Source organism: Saimiri boliviensis, chromosome 10 (genome assembly GCF_048565385.1).
Source record: "Saimiri boliviensis isolate mSaiBol1 chromosome 10, mSaiBol1.pri, whole genome shotgun sequence".
Classification (NCBI taxonomy): domain Eukaryota; kingdom Metazoa; phylum Chordata; class Mammalia; order Primates; family Cebidae; genus Saimiri; species Saimiri boliviensis.
The window spans coordinates 35872624-35899461 of NC_133458.1; the positions used below are offsets into that span (position 1 = coordinate 35872624).

Here is a 26838-nt window from a genome sequence, read left to right on the forward strand (position 1 = left end):
GTACATCTATAAAGCGGACATTGTCTACAGAAAAAAAAAAATGAGATAACCATTGGGAACATAAGGACAATGATGACCTCCCTATCTGCATGATGTACTGGACCATGGATGAGCCCTAGACAAAAGTACTGGACCATGGATGAAAAGGCCAGGGTCCTAGTTCCAACTCTGCTACTATTAGCTTTGTAACCTGAGCAAATGACCCATCTTCTTAGCACTTTATTTTGTCATTTGGAAAATGTATATAACATGCATCCTCATTGCAATATGGCATGAATGATAATTAAATATATACATACACTCACTGGTAACCTTGAAGAGAGTTAAATTTGGACATTTTTTTCTTTAATGCAAGTGAAATTAGCCACATACGAATTGCTTGTTGAAAACATAGTAAGGTTTGCTTATCTCACTATTAACATAGATAAACATTTCAAACTTGTCTTGCTTTTCCCATTAAAAATATAAAAATATTACCCTCACTATAGAAGGTAAAATGATCATTGAATAGAAGCGTAGAAAAAAAAGCATATTGATATTTACTACCTCTCTGTGCTACAGCGCATCAGATGCTACGGAGCAAATGAAAGTTATTTTTATGTAATCATATTGAAATATACATGGTTTGTAGTACAGGTATATTTTGCAGATAAAAAACTGAGTCTCAGAGCAGTCCAAACCTTGTCTTCATAAACTCTAAAGCTGGGATTTTTTAATCTAGTCTCTATAATTCAAAAATGTCCTCACCCTGTGTAACTATACTCAACACTGACCATTAGTAAATTTTCTTATTGTAAGAAGAGATTTCAATCTTCTAAATTTAAGATCAGAACACTGCTTAATCTTACAACGTATGTGGAGCTTGAGAAAAATCTGCTGGGGAACAAACTTTTCAAACTTTATCCTGGGGGAACTTCCTCAAAGTGAAAAAAGATACTTTCAAATGGCTTCCTTTGGAAATCAAGTTTGTTTTTCACCCATCTATAATAAACGAGACAGTCTTAGATTATTTGAGCGAGTGTAAAGTACAAACAAAGTGTCTCTGAGGTATGTTATTTGAAACCTCATATTCAAACACATAAAAAAATCTTCTGATGAGCCTACTACTTCCAGGTATTGAGGAAATAAGACCAACTTCTTAAAGCTGCAGCAACTAAAGGGAACTCTGATCCTGGGAGATGTCCTAAGAATTCTTAATATATATGATTATTGAAATTTTTGAAACATAAAAAATTCAAATTTTTGAATTTTAAAAATAAAGTCTTTATAGACCTGTTTTCACTATATCCTGAGCAGAAAGAAGTGAAGTGTAAGTCAATAGGACAGAAGCTATTCCCTAGGGTGACTGCAAAAGACTTTCATGATTATGTCAGGGCCATTTAGTCTTTCATCTCCCTAGGAGGTTTAGGTTTACTTCTGTTTTGCTGCCAGTAGAAAAGGCAAATGCTCCTGTAATCCAATCCACATAAAACAGAAGCAGACAAACCCTTAGGTGTTGTCCCTTTTCCCTGACTAATGGAGGTAAAATTTTATCTGTCTCAGCTCTCATTCTCTAATTACTATCCCTCATTAGAATGAGAAATAGTGAAGGTGAGAAACTTTTATCCTGGCCAAATACTTTCCTCTGAGATTCTACCTTCAAAAAACAAAACAAAACAACAACAACAACAACAACAACAAAAAAAAAAAAAAAAAAAAAAAAAAAAAAAAAAAGTTATATCTCCTAAAACCAAAATAGGAATAAATCGTGAAAAAGACAGACCATATGTATATACATTCAATGGGTTTTGCTCAGAAAAAAAGTCACACCTTAAAAATCCTTCTAAATAAATAATCTTACTGTATCAAGCTACCCTCTGACTGATGGTTCATTAAACAAATCTCACCTAATACTTTTTATCTACTACTCCCACAATTCAAGAATATATGTCACAAAAGGAAACTAGATTGAAACTTTCAATTCTAAACATCATAGTGGGCTCAAGTCTTGTTGGCTTAAAAAAACTGTTGGATTCACTTTTATTACAGTGTTTGAAGACCACTAGAATCATTATGGTTTCAATATTTAAAGACATTTATTTTCCAGAGCATGAAAACTTAAACACACTTTTTTGTTGTTGTTGCTTGCGTTAACATAGGCAAAGCCTTTTGAAATCAATCTGTAGACTAGAGATTTTTTGGGTTGTACAATTCAAACTTGTGACTATCTTACCATTCCAGTGGATGTAGCTGTGTCTTTTTATTCATGAACGGAAATTGTTCAAGTACATTTAAAAGAGACCAGTATTGGGTCAGGACTGAGCCAGGTTTTCCCACAGGATTTGCCATATCGTAAAATTCATGCATCAGTGACTGAATCCCAGGAGTAGTAGATGGGAAGAGCTGAGCACATAAAACATCAGTGTAAGTTATGGAAAACATTATAATGCAGTATTACTATGAACAGCTTTCTACTTATTTAAGAAACCAGATAGTTGTTAAAAAATCCATTGGTCAGTACCACAAATTGGTTTACTGTGAAGTTGTTGATATAAATATCACTTTTTTTTATAAGAAACTAATTTTGTTGATGATCATATTTCCAAATAGGGCTAATTTTTTTTTTCAGTGAATATAAGTGGATTTCTCTTTCCCATTATAGATACCTGAAGACACCTGAATAAAAAAGTTACACAGCAGGAATAATGAGAAAGCCTCTTGGGTTACAAGTGAATTATGTCAGAGTGAGAAATATTAATCTTCCCCTCTTGCCCCACAAACAAAAATCTGTGGTTATCTCCTTTCTACTGTGAGAACCAGGAAATTGGAATTTTCTCTTTCTCTTGCAAAATAATTATTTAGTTCTTCCTCAAGTTATGGTGAGAGATGTTCTCCATATTCACAATATCTAAAGTTATAAATTCTTGAGGAGTGAGGCCAGGTCCCTTTTATTTTCTTTTTATAGTATTAAGTCAAACTGTTGTGAATGTAATACTTACTATATTTAAAATAGTTAAAATGATATTGTGTCAACTCTTGGGGAAATTAGCTTACTTTGAATCCTTTAAAATTTGGGAGTAAATTAGAAAAACAAGTATCAAACACTCATTAATTAACTTAGTAAGTTGATTAAACTCATCAAGTAGTGCATGTGTATGTGTATATATATTATATATTATATATTTTATATATGTATACTTTTTAAAAGTAAAATAAATACTTAAGTGAAATGTCAGGGTAATAATAAATTATTAATGATTAAGAATGCTATTTAAAAGATATTTCATATAAACAAATCTTAGGTAGAAAAATACAAATTCATTTTACTCTATATAAGTATCAGAACAGGAAAGAAAACAAGTACTGAACATGCATTTTGTATGCAACAAATCATCCTTTGATATTGACCAAGGAATTAACAAAACCCAAGAAAATACATAAGAGAGAAACTAAACGCTTTTTTAAAAAGATATAAACCAGTAAAAGTTATAATTATTTACATTTTCTTTCTTTGAAGTTTGATATAGAGTTATAAGAAATTAAGGTTTAGGCACTTTTCTAAAACATTATTTAAAAATATATTTGATTTTACAAAAACAAAAAGGGTATAGTAAGCAGAAATAACAAGGGTATAATAAGCAGAAGTAACCTTTGGTTTCATGCATATGTTCTGAAGCTAAAAGTAAAACTTCTTCAGAAAAATGTTGACATTTTCCCCTTGAGAATTGTCAAATACTGGCAGCTATGCTAATCCCATATTCTTTTACCTTTAATAAGTCACATATTGTTTCAAACTCTTAAAGTAATACATATAAATCTTGCTTATTTTGATACTTTGATTTCTGAAAAGAAGAAAGTAGCTTATAAAGATTTCTATTTCTTAAAGAAATACTTCATCTAGTTTGATGTCAAAATCAGGTAGCTTACAGTGATCTACTCTAATCTCAGTCATCAAGAAGAATCAAATGTCACTTTTGCTTTACCAGTTGGAATTGTCCCAGACTTCCAAGTTCCTTTATGAAAGTCAGAATTGAGTTAATTTCTTCTAAGGACAGACACTGATTTAGTTCCTTTTGATAATTTTCACCCTGTATTGGTGGAAGCGAGAAAACTTTAGCAACTGTTAAAAAGTCAAACCATGTTCAACCCAATTACCTCCCATTTCTTAAGCAACTTCAACTTGTCACAGTGGTGCCTGAATATAAGAAAACTTCATACTTAACACGGAGGTCCTGGACAAAATAGCTCAGTGATGCTTTGGTAGTAAGGTTGGGGAGATGTTAACATGTAATAAAAATCAATCAATGTTATTTTGAAGCACTATACCCTATTCATTGGCATTCGCCCTAAATGGCAATAGATGTGGATGCTTAAACAGAATTAGTATTCTAACTCAAGTCCTCTGATGTCAATCTGGAGCACTCGCTGCTCTTCTAGACTACCTCCAAAAAGTTCTAACATTCCTTTGAAAGTACTCTATAATACATGTAACAAACCTGCACATGTACCCTCTGAACTTACAAGTTGAAAGGAAAATCAAAAAAATAAAAAAGTATTATAAGTATATAACATATATTATTTATAATTTCCACAACATTTCATAATTCCAGCACTTTGGGAGGCTGAGGCAGGTGGATCATGAGGTCAGGAATTTGAGACCAGCCTGGCCAATATGGGGAAACCCATCTCTAGTAAAAATACAAAAATTAGTCGGATGTTGTGGTGATATGCGCCTGTCGTCTCAGATACTCAGGAGGCTGAGGCAGAAGAATCCCTTGAACCCAGGAGGAGGAGGTTGCAGGAAGCTGAGAGGGTGCCACTGCACTCCAGCCTGGGCAGCAGAACAAGACTCTGTCTCAAAAAAGAAAGAAAGAAAGAAGGAAACAAAGAAAGAGAGAAAGGAAGGAAGGAAGGAAGGAAGGAAGGAAGGAAGGAAGGAAGGAAGGAAGGAAGGAAGGAAGGAAAGAAGGAAAAATAAAGAAATTATGAACATTTAACTTAATTTTCAACCCATAATTTCATCACAATCAGTCACTTGCATACTTAGTTGACATAAAAATAATATTGATCCTGAGGTGAAAAAAAATTAAGAAGTGTGATATAATAGACGCCAATTAATTTCAAGTTAATTATTAAGCTGCTGAAATTGCACAATAAAAAGAATGCCACCTTCTAAGGAATGACTTGAAAAAATACTTATCAGTACACAAATATGCACTTACCTTGAATACATCTGATCTATAAAGTTTCTGAAATATCTCAGAAAACATGGAAAGTGATGATTCATTAGAAAAGAGAAAATTGAAAGTGTCATTTATTAGGAATTCTTCTGTATTTTGGTCCTCAAAATCCATATTATCATTATCTTGAAAATTAAAATGCTCATGTACCTTTGAAAGAACAAAAACACAGCAAATATTACTTATTGATTTACTTTTAAGACAATGGAATTACTTCTAAGACATGATTTATTTCCTGTTGGATTATAGATCAGAACTGACATCTAGTGGTCCTTTTGGAGGTCAACAGTTTTATAAATGTGAATAATGGTTTTTTTAAGATACAATTTAAAAACAATTATTTAATGTACAGTATAAGAAATTTAACTAATATATTATAAAGTCACATTAGCTTACCTTAATACCTTTTACAGTGGAAGAATATGCTTTCATTTAAGACAGTACATAACTTTTTTTCTGAATAGATTTTTAAAAGCATAATACAAACTATTAAATATGCATGCAAAATAATGAAAAATGACTATTAAAAAGTGTCAATTAATAAAGTTATAAATTTTTATGGCTAAATCTTGGAACTATTAACTAAATGTCTGAACCACCTATAATGTAATTCGTTTACCTGTATAATAGTTTGAAAACATGTAAATGTTATACGAAGTTGAACTCTAGTTACACATAATTTTATTTTGACCTTCTGCCTTTTTTCCCACCCCATATCCCAAGGTACAACTTTCTATAGACTAATTTAATAAATTATTTTTTATCTTTTTGCAACTAAGGGCTTATGTTAGAGGAAAAAAATACATTGGGGGAGATGATGTGAATGAGTGTATTTAACATGAGAGGAAGGAAAATCATCAAAATGTACAAAAACACTTCATCTACACATAGTATCTATGACAAAAAAAATTTAAATTCCCATTGCTTTTAAAATTAAATATAAACAAATTTTAAACTAAATATCTATATGTACAAAAGAAAAGTTATATTTTTATAACCTCATGTAAATACACGAGATAATCTGTTACTTTCTATTATCTGCGTTTCCTGTTCTCTCCATTAATACATGCTTGACATCATACCACATTTATTTCACAAACAGTACTTGAACCATAGAAAAATTCATGTTTGTTTTACACATACACATAGACAGGATTGGACTCATAGATTCTCTACATACTAGTTAATTCTCTGAACCACAGTGAATATAAGCCTACAGTGACTTTTGCAAATTGCTATTTATTGATTGGTTACTATAAGTAAAAACAACATCACACACACTTTCACAACAAGGAAGAAACTCACACCACTCAGGCCTTTCGCATACTGACCTGGAGTACTACAGGGTTCATGAAACTGCCATAACCAATATCAAAAGTTAAAAGTTGAAAACAGAATCTGCATCTGAAACGAAAACACAAGGCAATATAAAACTAGAGACACAAGCACACATATGTTTACAGCAGCACTGCTTATAATAGCAAAGACTTGGAACCAATCCACATGTCCATCAATGATAGATGGGATAAAGAAAATGTGGCACACATACACCATGGAATACTATGCAGCCATACAAAAGAATGAGTTCGTGTCCTTTGCAGATACATAGATGAAGCTGGAAACCAATATTCCCAGCAAACTAACACAGGAACAGGAAACCAAACACTGCATGTTCTCATTCATAACTGGGAGTTGAACAATGGGAACACATGGACACAGTGAGGGGAACATCACACAACAGGGCCTGTTGTGGGTGGCGGAGCAAGAGGAGAGAGAGCATTAGGACAAATACCTAATGCATGTGGGGCTTAAAACCTAGATGTCAGATTGATACGTGTAGTAAACCACCATGACACAGGTATACCTATGTAATAAACCTGCACGTTCTTCACAGGTATCCCAGAACTTAAAGTAAAATGATAATAAAAAACTATATTCTCTTCAGTATTTACTCTTATTATCATATTAATAATTATATAGTTAAATTTCAACATGTCTACTAATTCACAAGAACAGTAGCTTCGATAATGTAAAATTACATGTGATTAATTTTTAGATTTGGATTCTATTTTATTTCTTGCAGAAAATAAAATTATACCAAAATATTCATAACACATTAAACAATAACGTTATTCCATGGAAACCTAAATATGAAGAAAATTCTCTTACTCCTACACGCTAGGCACTTACTCATGTCTAAATTATGATAAGGTTTAAATTGATGCTCTTCTCTTGCCTTCCAACCTACTAGACTTAGCATTTCCTTAGAACAAAGGCAGTAAGTTACATTCAAGTAAAAAGATATGGGAATAGGAGTTACTGAATGTTCTTAATAGAGTTTTTCATTTTCTCCTCTGCGTTATAAAATCAGTGGAATATTTGAGAACAAAATTTATTATGTTTAAGTAAAATTACACCTAGTCAATGCTAAGCATCTATCATAGAAATAGTCGTGCTTGAAAAAAAACTGCAATTTAAAGATTAACTTTTAAACTGTGTACTTTACTTCTTAGTACCACTGCTTAGATACTATTGAGTCTGTTATTCTAAAGTTTTGGGATCTGTAAATATGGCCAAATATGTTTAGAAGATTAGATTTGTGTATTGACATAAAAATTTCCAAGTATCACTGGCTTATGATAATAAGATATATTTCCACCAACAAGTTTTAGAAAATAGGTTTCTTTCTTTTCTTTTTTTCTTTTTTTTTTTTTAATTAAAATTTGTTTTTACCTATGAAAGGTCTTTGGCCCCAGAGTAGATGTTTCACTGAATACTTCAGCTGCTAGCAGGAGTTTGCCAATTGCTTCCTTCATAATATCAAAAGCCCGATGAGGTGAACTGGCTCTCAGGAATGTCTCAAAAAATGTTTGCAGCTGTGAACAAAGTAAAGGATGCATGTGTTAAAACAACAGCCTCAGTTTGTCTATCATTTCCAAGGTCACCAATTTGAAGGATTCCTCTAGGTTATCTCTACTTGTCACACCCAAAAAAACCCCCTAAGTCAGAAAGTTTGGTAATCTAAGATACAGGTATACAGAAAGGGAAAGGTTTAAATATCCTGTAATTTACATTTCTTTAGAAGTGTGTACTCCATTTTATTTTCCTCATTTCACAGCATCTAATCATGGAAAATCCAAGTCTCATCATCAGAACTCCAAAGTTTAATTTGTAACTCTACCAACTAGGTGACCTGGACTTGTCTCTCACTTCTCCGAATCTTTGTGTCCTTCTCTTTAAATTGGGATTAATATCTACCAACAAGAGAGCTGTGAAGCCAAATTGAAGAAAATGTATTTGAAAGCCCTGTCAAAGTGTGAAATTCAAATGTTAGTTTTTTATTATTATTTTCTGTGCCTGTTGAAACAAAAATAAATGTATCAAAGTTGCTTCTTCCTCGTGTCATTATTCTGTGCAAGATCTAGCCAATCAGAGAAGACTCTGAGAGAATCCCAGTGTCCTGCTGATATTTTAATAATTATTTTTTTCATGTGGATAGAGGGTATAGGGCAGTATTACAAAAAAAAAAGGGGGGAAATGAAGCTGAATTGTGTCAGCTTAAAAACACAATTGTTAGTATCACAAATAGCTGGTTTTATTTGCTTAAATATTAAAATGATAAAAATAAGACTTCTTGAGGATGCTTCATATAAAGTTCAAGTGAGTATTTTTTAAAGTATAAAAGTATCTCATATTGATTCATAAACTTTCTCTGTGTAAACACACTCTTTCAAAGATAAAGAACAAAAAATATTTTTTGAAAAAACATGCAGCAGGTATTCTATTAACATTTTTTGGAAAAACAGACTAAATCGATCCAAACTACACAGGATTGCAAAGTGAAAAACTTTTGTTGCTGTGATAAAGAAGGACAAATATTGGCCTGAATTGCCTGTGGAAAATGGTAAATATGTCTTCTCAATGCAAGCAAAATTCCCTCAAGATAAACCAATACTGGCTTCATAAACTTTTGCAGTTGAAAAATAGAAACCTAATAAGATTACACATAGAGACTCTAAGAATGCATCATTAGTATTTGGCAATTGGGATGTTTTTCCATTTTACTTAGGAAAATAAATGTAATAATTGTATGATGAAAAGAAAACAAATTATTGCTAACACTAAAAATGTTAACACCCGTGATTCAAAACAGAGTAACATTATGTTTTTCCCAGTAAACGTAACTCATCATATTTCACTAATTTCACCATATCATGTAGAAAGGGTTATTTGTGACATTGTTACATTTTCTTATTTTAATGTTGCTTGAATATCATAGAGGTTAAGGCTAATACTATATGAAAGTTGGAAACATCTATGTAGCAGATGAGATAAATAAGATTAATTATCCGATTATATAATTAGTAAATTATATAATTAGTAAATTAATGTTTTAGGGTTGCACTTATTTCTCTAAAATGAAAATAATTTCTTAATTTCTGACTGTAACAGTAAGCATTTAAATATCGAATGCCATTCAATTCAACTTTTAGTGAGAACTCTACCCTTTAGGAAGCGCTATATTCTTTGTTGTGGGGGACAAGTTGCATAGCACATAGATACTACCTCTATAGACTCTAGAGGTAAAAAGATTCAGGTTTAACTTTGGTTTTGTGCCAAAGTTGTGAGAACTTGTGGGATTAATAACAGTGCCTACTTTATAGAAGTATGCTGAGATTAAATGAGAGAATGTATGTAAGGAATTCCACCACTTAGCACATCCATATTCAGTACATGCCAGCTCCTTTAATTTTTTTTTATTAATTAAAGCAAGACAGCTGGGCATGGTGGCTCACATCTGTAATCCCAGCGCTTCAGGTGGCCAAAGTGGATGGATCATCTGAGGTCAGGAGTTCGAGACCAGCCTGGCCAACATGGAGAAACCTCATCTCTACTAAAAATACAAAAATTAGTTGGGAATGGTGGTGCACATCTGTAATCCCAGCTACTCAGGAGGCTGAGGCAGAAGAATCACTTGAACCCAGGAGGTAGAGTTTGCAGTAAATATTAAGCCAAGATCATGCCAGTGCTCTGCAGGCTGAGTGACAGAGCAGGACTCTGTCTAAAACAAAACAAAACAAAACAAAACAAAAAACAAAAGAAAACAAAACAAAGTTCTGGGAACAAAGCTGCTCTGAAAATAGTCTTTTAAGAAAAAACAAAACAAAACAAAAAAAGAAAACAAAACAAAGAAAAAGAAGTCCACAGCCACATAAAGGAGATTTCAATTAAAATGGTTTTGGCACCTAGACTCTCCTAATCCAATTCAGATTTCTAATACCAACCAAAGAAGAAATTTTAAAACTATAAGACATTCGATTTAAATTTTATTTATTTATTTATTTTTGAGATGGAGTTTCGTTCTTGTTACCCAGGCTGGAGTGCAATGGCGCGATCTCGGCTCACCACAACCTCCACCTCCTGGGTTCAGGCAATTCTCCTGCCTCAGCCTCCTGAGTAGCTGGGATTACAGGCACGCGCCACCATGCCCAGCTAATTTTTTGTATTTTTAGTAGAGACAGGGTTTCACCATGTTGACCAGGATGGTCTTGATCTCTTGACCTCGTGATCCATTCGTCTCGGCCTCCCATAGTGCTGGGATTACAGGCTGTGCCACTGCGCCCGGCCCAATTTAAATGTTTTTAAAGAGAGTGAATAAAGCGGTATATATAATTGAACAGACTTTTCCATGGGTTTGCCTCCCAACAAAAATGAAAGAGTAGAAATGGGGACCCAAATAACTAGTCTTTCTCCCATTTCTCTAGGAACTCAGCATGCTGAGAGAAGGTCTAACATCAACCAACAATCATGAAAGCAGAATTAGAACATAACTGCATTTCTAACCAGAACTGAGGGAAGAAGAAAGAAAATGACCCTCAAAAAAGCAAGACTCAGAAAGGAGCTACTTTTCTTTTTGTATTAGTTTCATTTCCAATTTTGTCTCTGCATTCCCTTCTCTCTCACTGCATGCATTTCAGTTTATGTAAGCCCTTCAATTAAAAAAAAAAAATCCAGATGAGTGTGATTTCCTCTTTTTAATTCATTTAGTATAGTGGAAAGCAAACTACATATGCCAAAAACGAAAGTAGAATCATACGAGTGCTTAATACATATTTTTAAAAAATCATAAACTTTCAAAGTCTCCCACAGAAGCCACAGATTTTATCAGTTCTTGTAACTAACTCACTTAGACTGAGTGAATCACTTTTTTGAGTGTCTGGTTACACTGCAATTTGCTACTCTAATTGTATTTCCTTGGTCATATTACATGAGTTCTGTGAGTCTCAGTGCAAAATGACAGAACTACACTCAATGATCTCATGAGACAACATCAAATCTGAAATTATTTGATGTTAATTCCATTCAATTTCCACCGGACCTGAACTATTTCACCCAGGCACTTCTTAACTTACAAATACCTGAAGGCTCACCTTCACCTTTGCTGCTTATTAGAAAAGTCAAGCCATGAACTCAAATATTAAACAGACTCGTTCTCCATATCAACACTGCTAATCAATGTTTTTTAATTAAATAAATGTGAGAATGTAAGTTCCCAAGGAAATTGGTACATTGGCAGTAAAATAAAAATGAATAAAAGAACATCTTGAAACTTTTAACATGACATGAAACTATTTTATAAACTATAAACTTTCTTCCTTTAGTGTAAAAATGAAATACAAATTTAGTGCAAAATAAATTATATGGAGAATGCCCTTGTAAGATCCTGGTCATAAAACCAGTCAGCTAACACACCACCATTTGTGTGTACTTGTGTAAAATTCAAGCAGTAACTAGTAAGGCATTTACATTTTTACACATTGATCCATTCAAGCAACTTATTCAGATATAAGTGGGTGAATTAAAATTATCAATTAATCAAAAATGGAAGGACAAGAGCAACAGAGTGAACTAAAAAGTATATAGAAAAACTTCGATCATGTCTGATATCTTAAAATACTTCCAAGGTGCCCTTGTTATCCACTTCATTCTACCACATAACTCCTCTGGGTTCCAGCTCATTATTTCTCTCCATCCTCCCATGAGACCTTGCTTGGGTGAACTGAACTCAATGTCAACGTGTCATTTGCTTCGTGTTAAACTTGCCCACCTTCTTGTCTGCTCTTTCCACTAGACTGTGAGTTTTTTTATTTTTATTTTTTGGTCAGAAACTGTCCCATTTTATCGTCTGGATTTCAGTGCCTAATGCCAAGTAAGTATTCAGTAAATACTGTTGAGTAAACAAACCTATGACATTACAGAAACCGCAGATACCTTGATAAGAGAAATACCTTACTATAGTTTCTGGGTAACATCACTTTCCTCAGGACAGCATGTTTATCTCTTGCTTCCATCTCGTGAGAGAGGGAAAATATATACTTTTCTGGTGTCTTGTAATAAAACCTTTGAAGAATAGGAGCTTACAGCTATTTGACAGAATTTTAGAGATAAGAAAATTAATCTATGATTTAGAACAGAGGATGAAAGATTAACCAGCATTAGGGTTTTCAAAGCAATGTTCTTGACTGAGAAACCATAGCAGAATGTCATGTTTAACAGCATTGTACTTTACTAAAGTATAACAGGGTTTCTCTCGATGTTTTTATGTGTGAAAGAACTTTTCATCTCCTCAGATTAAAGAATATTGCTACTTAAGTCAGATGAGGGAACATTCGTACGTAAAGTCATTTTGCACCAATGTCATATGAAAAGATGCTCACTATCACTATTCATTAGGGAAACGCAAATTAGAACCACAGTGAGATATTACCTCACACCCATTAGGATGGTGACTTAACAAAAACAAAACAGAAAAATAACAATCACTGGTGAGGATATCAAGACACTGGAATCCTTGCGATTTGATGGTGGGAAAGTAACATGATGCAGCCACTTGAATAGCAATTGGGGGTTCCTCAAAAAATGACAAATAGAACTACCATACAATCCAGCAATTCCACTTCTGGGTATATAGTGATCATAACTGAAAGCAGGGTCTCAAAGACATATTTACACACCCGTTTTCATAACAGTATCATTGACAATAGCCAAAAGGTAGAGGCAACCCAAATGTGCATCAATAGAAGGGATAAACAAAATGTAATATATTCATACAATGAATATTATTCAGCCTTCAAAAGAAAGGAAATTCTGACACATGCTACAACATGGATGACACTTGACAATACTTGCTAAGTGAAATAATCCAGTCATGAAGACACTGGATTATTCCACTTATATGAGGTATCTAGAGTAGTCAAATGCATAAAAACAGAAAGTAGAATGGTGGTTGCTGGGGGCTGGGAGGAGGGGGAAATGGAGAGATGTTTACTGGGTATATAATTTCAGTTATGCAAAAAGTTCTAGGGATTAGTTGCATGACAGTGTAAAAATACTTAATGCTACTAAAGTGTACACTTAGAAAGGATTATAGTAAATTGTATGCTACATGCATATGACTGCAATTTAAACTTTTAAAAATAAATTTGCAGCCTTCACAGCTGCACTTTCTCTAATAATCACATCACTTGCTAATTTTGTATCATCAAAGTCCCCAAAAGCAATTGTATCAAGGTTAGAAATTTTGCAAACGAAAATGAAGCAAAAAAATAACCCCTCCATGACTCTATTTCTCAGTTCCTGCAAACAGTAGAAATATTTTCTATTTTCATGCCACCTACTTTTAGTCTCTGTTTTAATCTTGAGTGCCTTTTTATCCTTGAACTTTTTATTCATTTTTTTAGGATGTGAAATATCAACAGCAAGCTTGAATATTTATAAGAATGAGCTAGAAAAGAGGTCAAATTAATGATGGAACACAAAATCTAGGGGATGATCACTTCAGATTCTAGTCAATGCTTAAAATAAAGGATGACATAAGAGCTCAGACCCACCTAAATCCCTGGGTAAAGCTAAGGGCACTTAATCAAATATATAAAATCCAAGATTCTATGTTCTTCGTCCAAATTAAAGTGGCAATAAGGATGCATTCAAATCTACCTATTTGTAATACAGCTGGAATTTAAGTCTATTGTTTTGATATCAATTAATACTATTATTTTGCCTTTTTCAGACTCAGTGGGAATCCATTCGTCTGATTTTGACTTAATCAGTCTGTCTCTCAGCCTGTAACTCTGACAATGAATCCGAAGTAATCCAAATACCTCAAAATTTCATCCTAATATTTTTAAATATGAAAATCTTTTTTTGATTGTCCTATAATTCTCGGTACGAAAAAATGTTTATAAATTTAAACTTTAAAATTTCAGTGACCATATTGCTCCAAGTTTAAAAAAATATTCTTCCAAATAGTTAAAATTATGGTTCATACACAATTAGTCAGAACAAGAGAAATACATTACAAATCATCTAAAATAATTTCTAGAATAAAAAGTAAAATTGTACTGGAAATGCAGCTCTGATATAGTTTGAATAGATGTCCCCACCAAATACCATGTGAATTGTAATCCTCAGTGTTGCAGGTGGGGCCTTTTGAGAAATGTTTGGGTCATGGGGGCAAATCCCTCATGGCTTGGTGCTGTTCTCCCCATTGTGAATGAGATCTCAGGAGACCTAGTCAGTAAAGTGTGATCCCTCCTCACCCACCCCTCTTGCTACTGTTCCCACCATGTAAGATGCCTGCTATCCTTCTCTTATCAGTAAAAGCTTCCTATGGCCTCTCCAGAAGCTGAGCAGATGCCTGCGCCACACTTCCTGTACAACCTGCAGGACTGTGAGCCAATTAAACCTCTTTTCTTTAAAAACTCCACAGTCTCGGGTAATTAACAGCAACACAAGATGACCCAGTGCAATCTCCAAGATATCTATCTATCTATCTATCTATCTATCTATCTATATATATATTTGGAGATGGAGTGTTGCTCTGTCACCAGGCTGGAGTGCAGTGGTGTGATCTCGGCTCACTGCAACCTTCGACTCCCTGGTTCAAGTGACAGTCCTGCCTCAGCCTCCCAAGTAGCTGAGATTACAGGCCCGTGCCACCATGCCCAGCTAATTTTTGCATTTTTAGTAGAGATGGGGTTTCCCCATGTAGGCCAGGATGGTCTCGATCTCCTGACCTCGTGAATCTCTGCCTCAGCCTCCCAGAGTGCTTGGATTACAGTCATGAGCCTCTGCACCCGGCTGGTTTCTTTTTATTCAATTAATTCATATATCCATTAAAAGAATGTTACTAATTGCTAGAACAAGAAGGGTTCAGCATTAGTATTAATATTATTTTAAATATAAGCATGAAGGAATTTTGTTCACACAAATACACAGTTGTGGATGGAAGGATTTAGTTATGGCAACATGGCTCATTTCTTTCAACTCCCTCCAGGGTACATGCTAAAAATCACATAGTAGTATATCATGAAATATTCAGACTTGTTAAAAACAAAGAATTGTGAAGGATTTGTTACTAGTGATTAGCATCCTTCATTTGCTCTAATGAACAACATATTTAAATTTGTATTTTTTTTTTTTTTTGGCAAATTTTTTTTCAACTTTGAGTAACTGTCATTATAATATCAGGGCTAGCAAAAACTGGGTCTTTCTTTTGAAAAGCAGAAGTATTTACAAAAAGGATGAGAAAGATCAACCTGCTTTAGAGGTATCTTTTCAGCAAGTTCAAACTTCAGAAAGTTATCTGTATGAAAAGTGAAGTTCTGGGCATTAATTCTCTCAACATTATCCATGTGCCTGTGAGCCCCTTGGGAAGTCATCATGGATCCCCAAAGGCATATGACACCCAGCTCCAGATATGGCTGCCTGCCTCTACTCCAAAATGCATCTGAGAAAGCTGTGACGGGACATGAAGCACTAGTGAGCATCCTGGACCCTTGGAAGAGGAACGTGATTTAGAAGGAAAAAAAATCAGATTTTTAACAATAAAAAATGAGAGAAAAAAATGATTTGAGAAATGGGGAAAAATGAGTAAGTCACAAACCAGTAAGTTACACTGTGCATTTTACATACACTGCTTTGTTTGTATTCAGATCAGTGCCGTGAGTATGGTATTCATTATCCTTATTTTATTGATGAAGAAACTGGGGGTTGAGAATGCAAGATACATGCCAAAGGTTATACAGCCAGGGGCAAGCAACATGGGTGTTGAAGTCAATCTGCTTTGCTGCAAAGCCCCAGCATTACTTCTGCCCTGTGTTTTTTATTGTGTTGGCTTTAGGACTGTGGATGGACCCTGAAATCCAGAAGAATGAATGATCTGTGTTTTTACTTTCATCTAACATGTGTTTTGAACTGACACAATTCTCAAGCACATGCCTTTACACCCACACAATTAACAACAACTTGAGAATTTATGTAGCCTAATTACCTTTTGGAAAAACTAAGAATTTTTTTTGTATGTTAAATCAAATTGCCTGGATCAAGAAAAAAATCATGTTAAGTCAAATGATTTAAGAATATAAATACTCTCATCATTTGTTTCAGTTCACTGAAAATTGGCCTGCTTCAGGGTAAACCACAGAAAACCAAATTGGCTGAACCTAAATTAGGATACTTTTACTCATTCCTTGTAATTAGATTAAAAACTCCAATATTTAAATAAGTTTTCTGTTTCCAGTGACATGAATAATTTTATTCATTCGTACTTCTTAATAGCCCTAAACTTTATAGCATATATTAAACTTGGAAATTCAGAATATAGATTCTATACAATTTAATCAGTTTCACAGTTGAAAACTTTAAAGTCTCCCACAAGCATCTAAGGGAATTGTTCAGAAGCAGAGTATAGAAATATAAAAGGCTGTGAATAGCATAAAAATTTAATTATTTACTTTGAATGATAGACCCTTGATTGCATTATATTCAACCTTCTTAGAGAACTGGCAGGTTTTCTTTATTATTCCTTCTGGAATCTCTCACTGGGATATAAAGGAGCAGAGAGATTTAACAGCAAAGAGCAAAAGCTAAGGTTGTAAAGATTTTATCATTGAACTCTTCATGTATATGCCTGCTCATTTTCTTTATATGAATGCCGTTGTTCCAGCAGGTCACAACTATTTCCATTAAAGTTAAAACACAAGGCTTCTTTGAACTCCCAATAAAATAAGATCTGACAGCTCATTTGAAAACATTCCATCTTTCATTAATTATCTCGACTAGAAGATAGCATTGAAATCTGGTTATATGTATACCAAATAATATTTGTTGCAGGCAGTACAAAAATTTGCAAATAAGGATTCATTTGGCAGAAAGATACCTATCTCATATCTGTAAATACTCTCAAATGAGTAAGAAAGTAAAAAGGGAAAATGTTTTCAATTTATATTCTGGATATTTCATGCAGGGTATCTAATTTAGGTCTTATTAAGTCTCCTGGTCAATCACAAAAGAAAAAGAAATGTATTCATGATAATGGGTTCTGGTTGTACAAAAAAGAAAATGATAGAACAATTTGCCCTAACTTTTAAGTGGCTGTGGCTCTAGTGTTAAAGGCTGTTGAATCCATAGGAAATTTTTGACAACTCTATGCTGTTTCCTCACACCTTTCTCATGAATTACCTTACACCTCTCTCACACCAAAGTTGTGATTCTTTTACATGCAATATTTTAAGTGGGTACTTAATTATGCATAATTTAAAGGTTCGTGATTTAGCATCTAGTTAAATATAATGCTAGATACCCCAAATCCGTGCCATCTCTTTGTGTCCTGAGTACTGACTACTGGCTTCCCTGCCTACAATAATTTCTTTTTCTTTGCTGCCAGTTATCTTTATGAAGGACAGTTCCAATCATGTCAGTTCCCGCTCATAAAGAACAGAAGTCCCCAACATTTATAGAAGGATATGAATCAACTGTAGCTGAACTTTTCTTGAACATTCCAAGTCAGCTTAAAAACCACAAGGTGCTAATTCATTCATGCTTGGAGGACATAACAATTAATCAATAGACATTTACGCATGCACTTAACGTTTACCCATGCAATAGTAAAATAAACAGTAAACAGAAGTGCCTTTATCTTTTTTACTGTAAAATGCATTATTTTTATATGAGAACTCAAAAAGTGATACATGGAATTCTTAAGCTTTTTTTAAAATAAAAAAATATAAAAGTGTATTCCTTGGTCAATCTTCTGACATACGGCCAAGGTCTTTATACGACTATGGGTGAACTAATTAGAATTGCAAGTCATCTAACTTAACAGAAAACTCACTCACAGGCATTGGCTTAACTGCAATTAAACCAAGAACACCAAGACACTTGCAAAGAAATCCCAGGGCAGAATCATTCTAGATTTTACAGCTCGCCACCCTCCCAACATTTTGAAAATTGTTATACCCACATTTAATTCATCTGAAATGTTTTAACTTGATTTTCCTATACTATGTTATAAATATTCAGCTTTGCTTCTACAGAAACAAGTCTGTCTCTTTTGCACTTATAATTCATCAGTTTATCAAGGTAGACATAGAACTCAAGGGTATAAGGGACAAGGCGGCTTCCTTGCCTCAGGCATTGAGATCTTGGGTTCAGCAGTCAGCAAGCCTTATGGGGGGAATGCTTGATGAAGGACATAAACCATTAGAAACTTAATTATTCTCTTTTAGTAGAGGAGTCATCAGTCAAGATACTCGTACCCACTTCCTACTTCTCTTGTTTTCTCCTGCCCCCAATTTAAATATTTCCCTGTTCTTACATTTAAATTACATCCTGTCAAACCTGCTGGTAATCTGCCTTAACAAGAAAATCTTTTCTTTTCATTAGTGTGGCAGTTTGTAAAAAACGGTCACATATTCTTCCCTCCTCCGTATGCATACCCCTTTGCAGTGTGACTTTGCAGCTTCTCACATCCAGTGGGGGAGTCTATTTTTTCACCCCTTGAATCTTGGCTTATTCATGTGATGTTCTTTGACCAATGAGGAATTTAGCAAATGTGCTGCAAACTCCTTTTGCTTTTTAGAACTGCTGTAACAAATTACTGCAATCTTGACAGCTTAAAACAAGAGAAATTTATTCCCTTGCAGTTTTGGAGGCTAGAAATCCAAAAATCAAGATGTCCACGTGGCCACATTCTCTCTTAAAGCTCTCAGGGACAATTCATTCATTGTCTCTTTCAGCTTCTGGTGGTTGTTGGCATTCCTTTGCTTGTGGGTGCAAAACTCTAATCTTGGTTTTCATCTTCACTCATGTGAAGATGCGAAGATGTGTCTTCTCCTGTGTTTCTTGTCTTCTGTGTCAAATCTCTCTCTGACTTTCTCTTACAAGGACAGGCGGAGGATCCTATGTTGATATCTTTAACTTTTATATCTGCCAAGGCCCTTTGTCCAAATAAGGTAATATTCACTGGTTCTGAAGGTTAGGATATGGACACATCATTTTGGGGGCAGCCATTCAATCTACTACACGAGCAAACACTTGGAAAGGACTTGGCTTTTGGGGTTTGTTCTCTTGCTCTTCTTGGGAATCCTGAAACTGCCACTGTGTGACAGAACACTGGGTGGACTGCAAGATGATGAGAGGCACATAGCCAAGTCATCCCAATGGCCCTAGCTGACACCCAGTCAACATTCAGGAGCATAAGTGAAGGCAGGCTAGACCACCCAGCCAAGCTTAATCACCATATGCCCATAGAGATGAGCGGAGCTGGTCCAGCCAACTGACAAACATTAGAAATAATAAATGTTTATTCAAAGTCACTAAGTTTGGAGGTGATTTGCTCTGCAAAAGTGCACTGATTCCATTTGCCTTTTATCATCGTTTAAATTTTGTCTTTATTTCTCCTCTTTTTGAAATGGAGCCTGCACCTCCTTCTCACACGAACCTCTCATAGGGAGGTGATCTAAGAATCTCACGCATTTTTTTTTTTCTTTTTCTTTTCAGTGCTTAGAATGCAACTTAAGGCTTGTTGCTTCTGATTTGAGTTCTTTGTTTCTAACTTCTCCAACTTCACTCTGGCTTCCATCCAAACATTGAATAGATTGAACCCTTTTTAGGGTGAGCATTTTCCTAAGCATCTTCTTCTCATCTTATCCGAATACATCACACTGAACCACTCTACTATCCTTCAAGAGATTCGACTTGTGATTTGAGGCATCATCTGTTTGAAAATAACCCTTGATTTTTTGGTGGCTGAGAAACAGGCACCTCTGCCAGGGAGGTGTTTATAGTAATGGGTACCTGGAGCTGTAGGAACCCCCGTCACACTAGGATGGGCAAACAGCTACAGTTATTCTTCTCTTTGTTTAGAAGTGGTAGGATACTTCTGTTGGAAATAGGGGTTCCAGTGACTGGAGAGAAGAAAGGCAGAGAGAGGAAGTGAATGGGAAAAGAATCACCAAATTCTCCAGGAGAGATTTTCTGGTAGGGCCTTCAGTCAGGTTACAGAGCACACAAGGCCTGAGAAGGGGCAGATGAGAAAGAGCCAGCCTCAACAGGCAAGCTGCAGTATGAACAGGAACCTGTTTCTCTTTCCCAGTCCTCCTGACTGACTGGCTCTCCCCCCATCTGATCTCTCAGTCAATGGCAGCACCACTCAAATAATGGCTGAAGACTCATCCTTGAACCCTCTCTCTTAGCCTCTCTCTCACCACAACACCAATTTTTGTTTCTACCTACAAAATGTATCCACATTTTTCCTTTAGACTATCATCTTATCAACATAGTTCAAGCCACCATCCTCCTCATCTGGACCCCTGAATGGCCTTGTAACTGGTTTCTCTGCCTCTGTTCACAATTGTCTTCAATCTGTCCGTCACACAGCAGCAGAATGGGCTTAAAAAGTAAATCAGATTATGATAACCCCATGTTCACTATCTTTTAGTGGCATTCCTTTGCCCATAGGGAAAAAATTCAATTTATTACGTTTCCTATGAGTCTTGTGTGATCGGGCTCTTGCTTCTCTCTCAATCTCTCTACCACTCACCCTGTGTTCACACGTAACACAGTCAGTGGCTGTGGCATTCTGTGAATATGTGAAGACTCTCCTACCTTTGGAATTGTCCTTTTGCTGGGAATATTTCACTGTCATCTCTTCAAATGGCACTTAGTCTCATCACAGAACTACAGCTCAAATCTCACCTATTCAGGGCAATCTTTTTACCTCTCTTAAAGTGGGAAGTCCAGTTACTCCTTAGTCAACATCCATCCTGTTCACTTTGTTCTTAGATATAGTAAATACCTGTAACTATCTGAATTTCTTTAAATGTATATAATTGATTATCTGTTTTTCACCTGTCATTCCTTACAAGAATAAACTTTACAAAGGCAGGCACTTCATCTTGTTTCCTGCTATGCTGCTAGAGCTTAACATAACATCTAACATAGAGGAGGTAGCCAGTAAATATTTGTAGAAGGACTCAAAAGACAAACAATTCCTATTTTACAGACATGGAAAATGGTTGACAGATGTTAGCAGATTTGTCTAAGGTCATACAGTTTTTACAAGGACTTTCCTACTGCACATGCATCCCCAGACCTGTAGAAGTCATGGCTTGGGATGTTTCTTTCCTTTCCTGCATATCCAGTGCTATAGATCTAATGCTGGTAATTTATTTCTCTCTCCTTTAGAGTAAAAATGCAATTGGATATTTGCTTATTACTCAGTCTGAAAGGATGTCATCATCGTCCTATTCATATTTAAAAATCACATTTCTTTTTCCTTAACAGTAACTACTTGAAGGCATGAAAATGAAATATATTTCCTTAGCATAATATTTTTCTTCTGTGACTCAGAGTAATGTTTTCTCTCTGTGTGACTTGAATAAATATTCTTCATGTAGATAATCTGGGTAATTAAACACATAGAAAAATTCTTAGAATCACTTCTAATAGAAATTTCTACCAAAGCATTAGTTTTTAACAGTATGTTTTTTTAAACAGGTTGATGAGGCTGTGGTACCTGGAACTGTTAGATTCTGGAAGACTAGAGACCACATATTCGGAAGCTTCTGTAGAGGGGAAACATAGTGCATATGGATACACATATATATGTAAATAAAGGGGTGCTTGGGATTTCCACTCCTGTTTCAAGTCCCTTTCTCTAAATTTTAAAGACTTGCTTCATAGAGATTCTAAGAACTGCTTTTACAGGCTAGGAATAGGGAGTGAAAGGACGAATTGTTTTGAGACAAAGAGGATAGAGTGATGTGTATAGGAATGCTCTGTGTCAGTCAATGAGGCAATGAGAGAATAACCGCCTTATAGGCAGATGCTCCGTAGAGATATAACAAAAACAATGAAATCTGTCTTTATATTGCAGATGGTACAGAATACAAAGTATGTGTGGAGAATTCCAGGAAAGAATCCATTTCTGCAGCCTCAGTAGCACTCAGAGAGATAAAACGCAAATTTTCAGTTCTATATCATAACATCAGGTCATTTAGATAATTTAAAGGAATTCCAGTTAACAGTAGATTTGAGGCTTAGATTGTAATGAAACAGAAGTAACAGAAAAGATTCATGGATACAAGTAGTGCAGGCTTGCATGTTGAGTGCTAACTTTATAGCAATTTTAAAACTAGTATTGTGTGATAAGTTTAAAACTATGTGTTGCAAAATCTTTTTTTTTTCCCCCAAGGAAAAAAGTTTAGGCCTTGATTTTTGGGCAATGGGACAGGGTGATGTTTTTGAACTTGTGGTGACTGGCTTAGACTAGAGTTTTATGGAAATCAATCCGTTAATTACTTACATCCCTGACATATTTTGTTCGATCTACAAATAAGACAGTGTAGTATGTTTACAAGTCATTTCTTCCAAGCAAATTCAATATTCCACAAAACTGTATCCTGTATTTGTGTATTTTGCATATTTATACCACTCTAAAGTAAATTTCTTGAGGAGAAAGAGCTCTAGAAAATATCACTTAGTCTGCAGCCTCCTCCTGCGCTCTCTGCTCCTCCTGTTCAACAGACAGCCACATCTTGTCTCCCACTGCCAGCCACATCCCTGAGACATCATGGGGAAGGCTAAGATCTGAGTCAACGGATTTGGTGGTATTGGGCGCCTGGTCACCAGGGCTGCTTTTAACTCCGGTAAAGTGGATGTTGTCACCATCAATGATCCTTTCATTGACCTAAACTATATGGTCTACATGTTCCAGTATGATTCCACCCATGGAAAATTCCATGGTACTGTCAAAGCTGAGAACAGGAAGCCTGTTATCAATGGAAATCCCATCACCATCTTCCAGGAGCGAGATACCTCCAAAATCAAGTGGGGCAATGCTGGTGCTGAGTACACAGTGGAGTCCACTGCATTTCACCATCATGTAGAAGGCTGGGGCTCACTTGTGGTGGAGAGCCAAAAGGGTTATCATCTCTGCCCGCTCTGCTGATGCCCCCATGTTTGTGATGGGCATGAACCATGAGAACTATGACAACAGCTTCCAGACCATCAGCAATGCCTCCTGCACCACCAACTGCTTAGCGTCCCTGGCCAGAATCATCCATGACAACTTTGGTATTGTGGAAGGACTCATGACCACAGTCTATGCCATCACTGCCACCCAGAAGACTGTGGATGGCCCCTGCAGGATATTGTGGCATGATGGCCACGGGGCTCTCCAGTACATCATCCCTGCCTCTACTGGTACTGCCAAGGCTGTGGGTAAGGTCATCCCTGAGCTGCACAGGAAGCTCACTGGCATGGCCTTCTGTGTCCCCACTGCCAACGTGTCAGTGGTGGATCTGACCTGCCATCTGGAACAACTTGCCAACTATGATGATATCAAGAAGGTGTGAAGCAGGCATTGGAAGGCCCCCTCAAGGGCATCCTGGACTACACTGAGCACAGGTGATCTATTCTGACTTCAACAACAACATCCACTCTTACACCTGGGTCTGTCATTGCCCTCATCGACCACTTTGTCAAGCTCATTTCCTGGTATGAAAATGAATGAGGCTACAGCAACAGGGTGGTAGATCTCATGCCCCACAATGCCTCCAAGGAGTAAGACCCCTGGACTACCAGCCCCAGCAAGAGCACAAGAGGAAGAGAGGCCCTCACTGCTTGAGAGTCCCTGCCACACTGAGTACCCCAACACACTGAATCGCCCCTCCTCTCAGTTTCCATGCAGACCCCTTGAAGAGGGAGAGAACTAAGGAGCCCCACCTTGTCATGTACCATCAATAAAGTCCCCTGTGTTCAGCCAAAAATCAATCAAACAAACACACACACACACACAAATCACTGAATTTCCTTATATTAAATAAATCATTAAAAATGCACATTTCTTCACTTAAAAGTCTACTCACAAGTTTATCATAGCTTAACTTTTCCCTAGAAAAAAATGAAGATTATATTTTATATGAATTTGAGCTGGAGGAATGAAGTTTCTTAACATATAGTCATCTGAGTAATACCATTCTTTAATAGTTCTGCATATTAACTTTCAGAAAATATTCCTAAGTGATAAAAAGACAATGTCCAGTGGCTGACAAATGCTGAAATAATTCCGAATTAATTGCATGGGCTAATTTAAATTGTACTGAAGAATTATCATCATTCACAATATTTACTTAAAACATACTTTTTTTAAAACCATAAGTGTGGGTTATAAAATAACTTTTTATAATAAACATGTATAATCCTATGGGGAATAAAAGGTCCATGCTTTCTTAAGCATTTTTGCCTTTTTTTCCCCTTGATCATTAGACAGCTCAGACTATTGGTGCAATAGCAAAAAAGACCACTTGGGGGCAATACAGTAATTGTTTTGCTCCATCTCATAGCTTTGTAGGTTTCCTCAGTGAAAAAAAGATTCCCATTTCTTCTAAATTTGAAACCACATTTTAATATATGGAAGGGAAAAGGCTGTATTTCATTTTAACCTTACAATGAATAAATCACATAAGACAAATGCAAGTCAGATTTTCTCCTGAAGGGAGCAAAAGCCTGTCTCCCTTCAGCAGACAAATCAGTTTTACCTAGTTGGCACATTTGGGGATATTCTATATTTAGAATTTGTCACAGCCTTTGAGACAGATATCAAGGAATAAAGGATACTGTTAATGAAAATCTCAAAAATGATATACATTTAATAAGTTTCAACATGTACTGGTAAAAACTTACTTTTTTCTATACCCAAAGTAGAAAAGTGTAAAAATCATTTGTCTTCCCTACTAAGTACCTATTCTGTAATAAATTTAAACATTGAAGCAATTAATTTTTAGAGACACTTACTGCCATTATTTTCACTGTTATTACTTTGCACTCACATACCACTTTGTAAAGCAGTTATTTTTATTACTAATTATTCTTTTCAGCAATTTGATGAGTGGAGTCTCTATTCTAACCCATTTCTCTCTCCCTGAATCTGCTGACTCTTAGGTACTAAGACAGGCACTGAAGATTTGTTTCCTACATAAGTAAAGAATAAGCATAATCTCTTTTTTTAAGGATTTCAGAAATATTTAGGCAATTAGATTTTTCCTCTTGGTTTTTGTCCTGTTGTTTGCTGACTTTATGTGATTTTTTTCCTTCCAATATATTTTCCTGTCATCGGAAGACACTTAACATTACCACAGTGATGAAAAATTCAGTTAAAACTTGTTGTTAAAGTCTTAGAGATAAAGATTTACACAATTAAATTCAATAACTCTCTAGGTGCCTGTACAGATATGAAAACATTCAGGAAGATTGCAGGAAGTTTTGCCTTAATTAATGGTCCATTACCTAAAGAGCCATCTTAACAGTCCTTTCTTGCGTGGAGGGTAGTGAAGAAAAGGAAACCAGCTGTTCTCTCTTTGAGCATCTTTCTGGCTTAGTTGGCTCATCTATTAAAGAAATAATAAAAAACTAAAACATTAAGATAGTGCTGCTCTCTATGGATGCTTAAAGTGTTTGAAAGATTGCTTATACTAGACCTCTTTTCCCAGGCTGTTTTTACTCTGAACACTTGTTTATTATATAAACTCGTGATCAGCAAGGTGTACAGAAATCAGAGCAACATTGCTGTGCTGGGCAGCAGCAGAAAGAGGAAGGGCCTCAGAGGTTAACTTTTAAGAGCTTCTGTGAAGTTCACAGGCCACACACTTCCAGGATCCAGTTCAGAGAAACAACTCTTGCTCTTTTCAAGTCCTCAGCTGGGCCCCTTCCTCATCCCTTCATATACGTTCCCTTGACGGCTCCAGGGAGAAGCAGGCTCTGAACAGGACAGGTGAAGGGGGGGAGCTGAGAAGGGAAATACACCTTCTATCCTCCACAGTACTATTGAGGAACTTTTCCATCTTTCAAGCATCCTGAAGGATGGAAGGAGGAATGAACTTCCCTCACCTGATTTCACACGGAAATCCCTGAGTATTAGCTCATTTCCATTTATCTGGATATATAGTTAACACTTGCCTATTGAATTTCTAGTATTAAAGGCAATAATAATTAGCAAATTTATTCATTAGTGCTAGGTTTTACCTTTACATTGCCATTATAATAAATTATGTATATGTAGATATACACATACATATATATATGTAGATATGCACATACACATATATACATATATGTAGATATGTATATACATATATGTGTGTGTATATATATCTGCCTATATAAATCATTATTTTAGTTAATTATATTTGCATATATCTATCAGTTCATTACACTAGTTCAGAAGAGAAAAGATACTTGAATTAACAAAAATGGAATATGTAAATTCATACTATCT

General features: G+C 35.5%; 1 protein-coding gene and 1 pseudogene across 8 annotated transcripts in view; one reads left to right on the forward strand and one right to left on the reverse strand.

Moving 5' to 3' along the window:
* CPED1 (cadherin like and PC-esterase domain containing 1) overlaps window positions 1-26838 on the reverse strand; it is a 310759-nt gene that overhangs the window by 159986 nt on the left and 123935 nt on the right. For all 8 annotated transcript variants that reach the window (XM_074379153.1, XM_074379151.1, XM_074379152.1 and 5 more), the window contains 5 exons: window positions 7953-8095; window positions 6551-6623; window positions 5202-5369; window positions 3963-4067; window positions 2213-2382 (listed from right to left, as the gene is read on the reverse strand). In XM_074379153.1, the coding sequence (XP_074235254.1) occupies window positions 2213-2382; window positions 3963-4067; window positions 5202-5369; window positions 6551-6623; window positions 7953-8095 (659 nt within the window). The remainder of the gene's footprint in view (window positions 1-2212; window positions 2383-3962; window positions 4068-5201; window positions 5370-6550; window positions 6624-7952; window positions 8096-26838) is intronic.
* Window positions 23134-24129, forward strand: LOC141580048 (glyceraldehyde-3-phosphate dehydrogenase pseudogene; annotated as a pseudogene).